Below are 10,000 nucleotides of genomic sequence, written 5' to 3' on the forward strand. Positions count from 1 at the left end.
GAACAGGACTGGACTCTAGCAGTACACAATTTTCTCAATTTGATTGAAGCTCTAAGTTACTCTTATTTATGTGATTATTCTCAGGTTTATGTTACTCTATTATGTCTGCTTTATGTTACTCTCTTGTAATTAAATCATTTCCCGATATCGCAATACTATTGAATTGTTACATTTTTGCCAATTCCCAGCCCTCCTTTCCCTGGAGTGTCCGGTCCAGTTCCCTGACAGAGCCCACAGGTCGGACACCAGTAGACACCAGTAGACACCAGTAGAGCAGACGGCTCTGCTCCGTTCCTCAGACTCTATTTAAACTCTCAGCCTGCGGCCGTACAGCGGCAGACAAACTAGGTCAGTAAATATGGAGCTTAACTCTGGTTCTGCATACGTCTGACCTGTTCCCTGTTTGCACGCGTGCTCGACTGCATTCCAGATCACTGTGGCAAAGAAATAAAAATCACAACGCAACCGCCATCTCAATAACGCCGCTCATAAACCTACGTCTTGTTTTCCTCCGTTTGAAACAGGCCTCTCTCTACATTACGGCCGTCGTTTCTGGCAGAGAGACAGAAGCTGCTTTTCCCTTAACAACACTAGAGCCCGGCCTTGACTACCAATGTATTGAAAAAAAAAAATATATATATATATATATATATTGTGGCAGACGGCAGGAAAGAGTGAGGGCAGGGGCAGGTAAAGGGAGATATCTGGCTCCACCCCCAAGCCAGAAATGGACTTCCTCCCTTAACGACGAGCCTGAGGACCATTAGAAGGAGTGTTTGGGAGGTTAAAAAGGGCAAAATACCACACAGGGTGGGGATAGGCTCGGTGCCCAGGCTGCGTCTGTGTGAGCCCCTGGAGGAGCGTCTGGGGAGCTAATACCGCGTGTACCGCCAGCCAGTGAGAGGAGGCCTGTGCTGGACTGATTACGGTGTACCCACGGATATGTTTAACAAACCCTTGTGGAGCCGACCCCTGGACCGGGTGACTGGAGCACGGGTTATGGAACACGAAGGAGGCACACTCCTGTCTTTCTTCTGAGAATACGTGGGCGAATAAAAACCACTGAACATTATACTGCTGTGTGTGCGTGTGTTGGTTCTTCCTCTTTGACCCACGGGCCTGCTACAAGATATAGATATCATTTATTTTTATTTTTAATATTACTATGCATAAACAAAGTACAAAACTCTCGTAGGGAAAGAAAACGTACTTCCATCAGGTACAAAAAATATAGATAAATAATGCAGTGGTAATACTGTTTACAACAGTAGTCGTGCCGATAAAGCTTCTTGAATGGAATTGAAACGGCAGCATCCGGTGGTTGTATATCCAGCCACGCAGCAGGGCATGCGCGAATGCGTCAGCTGTGCCACAAAAAAGATCCATTTGTATTCAAATAAACAGTTGTTTATTTCATTAGTGCAGATTGGCATCTTTGAGCAAAATACCCCCAAAATGTTCTCCTGGCCTCCTCGCTCTGGGCAGCGACCACCGCGACTAAGACGTTTCCTGTTTCGTTTCCAGTGACAACCGTCTATTCTCCCGCTATTCTACCGACGGGCCGTATATGTGAATGACATATCCTGACGTTGGACCTCCTGAAAAAAGAGCAGTAGAATGTCTGCATTTCACACCAGTTGAGTGGGCGTGTTGATGACGCACTAACCCTAACCCGCACCCTAAACGATAATCAGCCTGTTGCCTTTTGTTCACTGAATGGTTTAAAACATTTAAATGTGCCACTGCTTTTCAGAGTCATTCGTGGTGAACGCTAAATGATAGGTCTTATCATAACCCTCAGAGTACAACATCATACAATAAATTACAATACATGAGTTCACAGCTGCACGCGTATATAGAAAATGTTTTTATTATGTTACACCTTTCCTGCTGTCTCCCAGACCGTAGTCGAGGAGCACAGGGGAGACGTTCCCTCCAGGTCTGATGTTCTCTCGGGGGTAACGCCAGTGGCTCTGCTTATAGGTTTGAATATGGTCGGAATGAAGCGGCCACCGATTCTCGACAGGCTGGGTACTTTATTCTTAGTTCTTCACTAACGTTACAGTACACGTTTGCACAGACACAACCGGACTTGTTCATTATTTCACTAAACTGACACATGCTACCGCTCGCTCTCCTCACTCGTCCACTCACTCACACACACACTGCCATTCTCGCGCACGCACATGCGCTAACTCTCGTAACAATTATTATTGACAACAGTTAGCTGAACATTATAGGGTCCCGTCCTTCCACTCCCTGTTTTCTCAGTTAAACACAGAAATCAACTACATTTGTCCCAGTGTTTGTTAGATGTGAAATTAAGCCAAAAAGACGCTCTCTTCCTCCAGTAACGCAGTCGTTCGCGAAGCCTTTCTTGTTCGTCGTTTCTTCTATTTGTCTGTAACTCATGCTCCAATCTTTCATCGATTGATGCGGATGTTGTGGATGCAACGGAATATATGATGCATCGCTGCAGCAACATTTAAGATGATCGTGATGAGTTCTGCTTGTTCTGCCTCCACGCTGTCTGCGGTCAAACCAAAACAAACCGAGACCCTAGGCCATATCCCGCCCCTTGCAAGGCCGCCCCCCTAAACCAGCCGGAGATTCTAATGATGACTGAGTGTCAGCGATGTCCGCATATCAGGCGCCAAGTGTGAATAAGTGTGAATGACCCTCATGGACAAACCTCCTGATTGTGAGTGTGTCCAGGGACTTATTACGCTCTTTTGTTCTAAATGTACATCCTCTGTTTACATTGGGAAGAATGAGGGCGGATTAAATAGGCTCTGTTTGGGTTTAATGCGGCCCGGGCATTGTGAAATAAAGGACTATAACTGCACTTGAGTGTGAGGCTGTGATAAATGCCTGAATAAATCCGGTTCTTCTATGTCACTGGCTGCTCATTCATGCAGCACACAGCCACACGCATTATTCCGATGTGGATTAGTGTGTCACAGAACCATGTCAGCAAACATTTTGCCACTGGAAAAAAAATCCCAATTTATATTTTGTGTTTATTAACTCTGAAATGGTCTCTTCTCTCCTTCCACTCCTCTCATTTCTCTCCTGCTCCTCCTCCTCTTCTCTCCTGCTCCTCCTCCTCTTCTCTTCTGCTCCTCCTGCTCCTCCTCCTCTTCTCTCCTGCTCCTCCTCCTCTCATTTCTCTCCTGCTCCTCTTCTCTCCTGCTCCTCCTCCTCTTCTCTCCTGCTCCTCCTCCTCTTCTCTCCTGCTCCTCCTCCTCTTCTCTTCTGCTCCTCCTGCTCCTCCTCCTCTTCTCTCCTGCTCCTCCTCCTCTCATTTCTCTCCTCCTCCTCTTCTCTCCTGCTCCTCCTCCTCTTCTCTCCTGCTCCTCTTCTCTCCTGCTCCTCCTCCTCTTCTCTCCTGCTCCTCCTCTCCCCAGCCTGGGTGGGGGCGCTGGCGATGGGGATGATCTTCCTCTGCTCCCCGGTGGTCAGTATGTTCACCGACCACTTCGGCTGCCGGCGGACGGCGGTGGGCGGAGCCACCGTGGCGTTCATCGGGCTGCTCAGCACCTCGTTCGCAACGTGAGAGACACCGTATTAGATCAATGCATGTATTCCTAAAGGAGTCAACGTACCCTAGCGTCGTGTCTTATATACGCTCTGGCACCTGGTACCACGGCGACTATCACTGCGGTTCACCATGCTCATGTTATGCTCATGTTATGTTATGTTATACGATGCTTATGTTTGAATGGAATGATGACGATAAGGCTTTCCACATAGGTCAGAAATGTGGAAATGCCATAATGCTAAATTCCCAACTGGTCTTTTGACCTTTGACCTTTCACTCAACCCTTTGTGCCATTTATACCGTTCTTCCCCGTTTTTTGGTCATTAATATCCACATGTGTCCGTATCCACTAATGTACGCACTTATTGTATGTCGTACTTAGTTATAGTACTTAGTGTGTACGGGGAATGGGTTAACCTAGTGATGGTTAGTGTGTACGGGGAATGGGTTAACCTAGTGATGGTTAGTGTATACGGGGAACGGGTTAACCTAGTGATGGTTAGTGTGTACGGGGAACGGGTTAACCTAGTGATGGTTAGTGTATACGGGGAACGGGTTAACCTAGTGATGGTTAGTGTATACGGGGAACGGGTTAACCTAGTGATGGTTAGTGTGTACGGGGAACGCGTTAACCTAGTGATGGTTAGTGTATACGGGGAACGGGTTAACCTAGTGATGGTTAGTGTATACGGGGAACGGGTTAACCTAGTGATGGTTAGTGTATACGGGGAACGGGTTAACCTAGTGATGGTTAGTGTGTACGGGGAACGGGTTAACCTAGTGATGGTTAGTGTGTACGGGGAACGGGTTAACCTAGTGATGGTTAGTGCTGGCTCTTGGTTCTATGAACATCCTCACTGTACTGACAGAGATATATTGTTGTTTCTCTTTCTTCTGACAAACGTACTCGTTGTGAGTCTCTTTGGGTGAAAGCGTCTGAAGGCCCAGAGTGTAAATGTATCCCCTCTTCTTCTCTCCCTCGTCTTCCTCCCCTCCTACCCTAACCCCATGGTCCCTTCCCCCCACCCCCCGTCCCCCCACCCCCCCGTCCCCGCCCCCCCCCCACCAGCTCGCTGCCCCTGCGCTACTTCACCTACGGCATCCTGTTCGGCTGCGGCTCCTCCTTCGCCTTCCAGCCGTCGCTGGTCATCCTGGGCCACTACTTCCGGCGGCGGCTGGGCCTGGCCAACGGCGTGGTGACGGCGGGGGCCAGCCTGTTCTCCATGGGGCTGCCCGTGCTGCTGCAGAAGGTGGCCAAGCCGCTGGGCCTCGGCCGGACCTTCCAGATCCTCAGCGTCTTCATGCTGGTCCAGGCGCTGCTGGCCCTGACCTTCAGGCCGCTGCTGCCCGCGGGGCAGGGCTGCGGCCCGGGGGGCATGCCCTCCGCGGGGCCGGCGGACCCCCAGGCGGGCGGGGCCGGCGGGGCCGGGGGGGCCACCAGGGCCAGCAGGGGGAGCCGGGCGCTGGTCCAGGTGCGGCGGTACTTCAACCTGCGGGTGTTCCACATCGTCACCTACCGGGTGTGGTCGTTCGGCGTGGCCACGGCGGTGCTGGGGTACTTCGTGCCCTACATGCATCTGGTAGGACATCGCCTCGACAACAACAGCAACAACAACAACAACAACAACAACAACAGGGTCCCTGTCGTTTGTTGTTCTCCGACACACAGCTCACTTTTATAGTCAACGCAGCATCTGATGTTTGTTAGGCAGCGACCTGGGTGGCGGATTGTCACGGTAACAGTAACACTGTGGTCGCTTGTTACAAGAAGAAATACGGGCTCTTGTAGTCATTAAACACACTTATGTAACCGCCACCTGCAGGCTGGTCATCTTAATGAGAGAGAGGGGAGAGAGGGGAGAGAGGGAGAGACAGAGAGGGAGACAGAGAGGGAGATAGAGACAGAGAGAGAGACAGAGAGAGGGAGAGAGAGGGAGAGAGGGAGAGACAGAGGGAGACAGAGACAGAGGGAGAGACAGAGGGAGACAGAGACAGAGGGAGAGACAGAGGGAGACAGAGACAGAGAGAGAGACAAAGGGAGTTAGAGGCACAACGGTCACAAATAATCTGGTTGGGTTGGTTCTGGTTGGTTCTGGTTGGCTCTGGTTGGTTCTGGTTGGTTCTGGTTGGTTCTGGTTGGCTCTGGATGGCTCTGGTTGGCTCTGGTGCGGCGGGTGGTCCACAGACAGCAGTCCTCGGTGGCACAGGGCAGCCAGTGGAATGTCTGGCAGCCGGGGAAAGGAAGCTGAAGGCTGGGCGCTGTCTCTGAAACAGGCTTTGTGTAACGGGGAGGAGAGGAGCCATCGACCACTGCGCCGTATAACACAGAGTTAACACGCTCTACTGCTACTGCCACTAACGCTACGACTAAGATGATGTATTTCATTAATGAAACACACATGTAGTTCATATCAAAGTTTGTTTATATTAAACCGTTTTGAGGTGGTTTAGGCAAACGGAGAGAGAGAGAGAGAGAGAGAGACCTCTGCTCTGTCCAGGTGTCGGATGTTGCTGGTCAGGCCTGTTGTTTCAGGCGCGGGCCCAGATGGAAGCAGAGACCCGGTCTTTGTACCGCGGCCCCTCAGGAAGCCTCTCCTGTGCGGCCTCTCCTGTGTCCCCGAACACGTCGCGCCTCTGATGTCAAATGAGTGCAAAGGAGCTGCGCCTTCAAAGCTGAGAAAATACTGGAACGGAGCGGCTGTTTAAAATAGCAGGACTTCCAGGGGCTCGGCTCTTTCCTCGCTTTGGAATTGGATTTGTGAGTGGAGGAGGGAGGGGTGCAGGGGGGCGGGGGGGGCGGGGGCCGTGGGGGGGGGCGGGGGGCCGTGGGGGGGGGGGGCCGTGCTGACCTAGATGCACTGGGTGTTCCTGTCCCAGTGGCCCCAGCGGCCCAGGGGGAAGGCCCGGGCTGGGGGATCGGCTTTGTTTATGTGCTGGGTGGATGGAGGGTCCGGCTCAGTGTTTGGTTTTGCTTCCCACAGTCAGCACATGTTCTCACTTAGCTCTGGGTTGATCACAGCCCTGGAGGAGAGACCCTGTTCAGACCCCGTTCATGTTCCTAAAAAGGATCGCAGTCACACCTGACGTTAACACACACGAGTGAACCCTGAGGTGGACGTCCACGTTAAAGCTGCAGTAGTTTTAGATCTTGTGAGTGTAATTCGCTGTTGCCTCGTTGACGGCACCTGTCTCTCTAGGAGCCCATTTAGATTTTCGACCTCTGGGTCATTTTTCAAATTTTCGAAACATCATTCAATCTTTTCCGGGATTGGTTGGGGAAACCCATTTTGCCTGTCAATCACAGGTGCATGAAGCACATCACGTAATCCCATGAGGTTAGGGTTAGCATGAGGTTAGGGTTAGCATGAGGTTAGGGTTAGCATGAGGTTAGGGTTAGCATGAGGGGGATGACCAGAGAGGCAGGACGTTTCTCTAGTTTCTTATTTTTAAGACCTTGCTCTCTGCTCTTTTCGGCACTCCCTCTTTAACTCTGGAGCGTTACATACAGCAGCTTTAACTCTGGAGCGTTACGTACAGCAGCTTTAACTCTGGAGCGTTACGTACAGCAGCTTTAACTCTGGAGCGTTACGTACAGCAGCTTTAACTCTGGAGCGTTACATACAGCAGCTTTAACTCTGGAGCGTTACGTACAGCAGCTTTAACTCTGGAGCGTTACGTACAGCAGCTTTAACTCTGGAGCGTTACGTACAGCAGCTTTAACTCTGGAGCGTTACGTACAGCAGCTTTAACTCTGGAGCGTTACGTACAGCAGGTTTAACTCTGGAGCGTTACGTACAGCAGCTTTAACTCTGGAGCGTTACGTACAGCAGCTTTAACTCTGGAGCGTTACGTACAGCAGCTTTAACTCTGGAGCGTTACGTACAGCAGCTTTAACTCTGGAGCGTTACGTACAGCAGCTTTAACTCTGGAGCGTTACGTACAGCAGCTTTAACTCTGGAGCGTTACGTACAGCAGCTTTAACTCTGGAGCGTTACGTACAGCAGGTTTAACTCTGGAGCGTTACGTACAGCAGCTTTAACTCTGGAGCAGGTCAGGCCGGTTCCTCCGGACTCTGACGTCCTCCTCCTCCTCCTCCTCCTCCTCCTCCTCCTCCTCCTCCCCCTCCTCCTCCTCCTCCTCTCCCTGTCAGATGAGCTTCGTCAAGGAGCAGTTCAAGGAGACGGACAAGGAGTGGGTGCTGCTGGCGTGCATCGGGGCGTCGTCCGGGGTGGGACGCCTCGCCTTCGGGAAGATCGGAGACCTGGTCCCGGGACTCCAGAAGATCTACATGCAGGTGAGGACGGAGACCAGAGGCCCTGGTACCCGGACAGAGGCCCTGGTACCCGGACAGAGGCCCTGGTACCCGGACAGAGGCCCTGGTACCCGGACAGAGGCCCTGGTACCCGGACAGAGGCCCTGGTACCCGGACAGAGGCCCTGGTACCCGGCCGGTGTGGAGCTCAGGGCTGTTGGTCAGCAGTTGTTCTGCGGCCGTTGAGGTTCAGCGGTGAAGGGACGATAAAAACCTGAGCGCTGTTTGGTTCAGTCCCTGAGTTGACAAAGGAGCAACCGTTATATTCAGCGTAGAATGAATGAGACTCAACCTAACAACCTAACAACCTATCAACGGAAACCCATATATAACCCATATATAACCCATATATAACCCATACATAACCCATACATAGCCCATATATAACCCATACATAACCCATATATAACCCATACATAACCCATACATAGCCCATATATAACCCATACATAACCCATATATAACCCATACATAACCCATACATAACCCATACATAACCCATATATAACCCATACATAACCCATACATAACCCATATATAACCCATACATAACCCATACATAACCCATATATAACCCATACATAACCCATATATAACCCATACATAACCCATACATAACCCATATATAACCCATACATAACCCATACATAACCCATACATAACCCATATATAACCCATACATAACCCATACATAACCCATACATAACCCATATATAACCCATACATAACCCATATATAACCCATACATAACCCATATATAACCCATACATAACCCATACATAACCCATATATAACCCATACATAACCCATACATAACCCATACATAACCCATACATAACCCATATATAACCCATACATAACCCATACATAACCCATACATAACCCATATATAACCCATACATAACCCATACATAACCCATATATAACCCATACATAACCCATACATAACCCATATATAACCCATACATAACCCATACATAACCCATACATAACCCATATATAACCCATACATAACCCATATATAACCCATACATAACCCATACATAACCCATACATAACCCATATATAACCCATACATAACCCATACATAACCCATGCATAACCCATACATAACCCATACATAACCCATACATAACCCATCTATAACCCATACATAACCCATACATAACCCATACATAACCCATATATAACCCATACATAACCCATACATAACCCATACATAACCCATACATAACCCATACATAACCCATACATAACCCATACATAACCCATACATAAGCCCCGCATCGAGGTCATGCTCCGCGCTGACATCACCGTCTCACCTGTGAAGCATTAGATCACATCCTGAAGGCTGACCTCCCGCCGCTCCTCCGTACGTAACGATGCCATCATCCTGTTACACACGAACGCTGTCACCGGGCCCAGGACAGCTGCACTCTGAGAGACGGCCCTGAGGCCGCTGCCTCTGCTGTCACACATGTTATTATCACATGTTATTATGGGCTGGTTTTGGAAACAGCCAAACGCTGTGAAGCGCGTTGCGTTCCTCAATATTCCCAGGGTATAAACAAACATTGGACCTGATTTTATTTGAGTTATTTGAGGGAGTATTGGTTTCACTTCACGTGATAGAGACACATGTTTATCTAGGCTCCATTGATCCTTGGAGATTTTGGGAATGGAGGATAAACAATCCTCTCAGGGTTTTCACAGGGAGCTAACCCCGCCCTCCCCGGAGGAACGCTTCGTACGGGTGAACAAGTCGGACGGAACACAAGGTCAAAGGGTCGCTCTCTCTCTGACGCAACAGAATCACCCCGGTAGCTTTTGATCTATCTGTTTTGTTTTGGAACTTGAGTGATTTTTAGGTGTAGCTCTAAAAAGCTTCAGAGCTGCACTTAATCTGAGGCTTAGGAAACGACGGTCCTGAAGACTTACATACAGACCACCGCTGCAGGGCAGCTCTGTCCTTATTATATTTATTTTGAACGCAGCAGAAAACGATGCAAGTCGCTGTACAACCAGTGAAGCTCGCAAACTACACATGTTGCATATAAATATTGTTAGCCTCCTAGCAAAAGGTTCATCTTGTGTTTTTATTTTGAGTTCAATTAAATTTTAAGAATTATTCAAATTCAAATTAAAAGT

At 49.5% G+C, this 10,000-nt stretch overlaps 1 protein-coding gene across 2 annotated transcripts in view; it reads left to right on the forward strand.

The window, feature by feature from the left end:
* slc16a2 (solute carrier family 16 member 2) overlaps nucleotides 1–10,000 on the forward strand; it is a 25,324-nt gene that overhangs the window by 8,400 nt on the left and 6,924 nt on the right. For both annotated transcript variants that reach the window (XM_084469740.1, XM_084469741.1), the window contains 3 exons: nucleotides 3,408–3,552; nucleotides 4,611–5,121; nucleotides 7,692–7,835. In XM_084469740.1, the coding sequence (XP_084325866.1) occupies nucleotides 3,408–3,552; nucleotides 4,611–5,121; nucleotides 7,692–7,835 (800 nt within the window). The remainder of the gene's footprint in view (nucleotides 1–3,407; nucleotides 3,553–4,610; nucleotides 5,122–7,691; nucleotides 7,836–10,000) is intronic.

Source organism: Micromesistius poutassou, assembly GCF_964030765.1.
Source record: "Micromesistius poutassou genome assembly, chromosome: 6".
NCBI classification, from domain to species: Eukaryota; Metazoa; Chordata; class Actinopteri; order Gadiformes; family Gadidae; genus Micromesistius; species Micromesistius poutassou.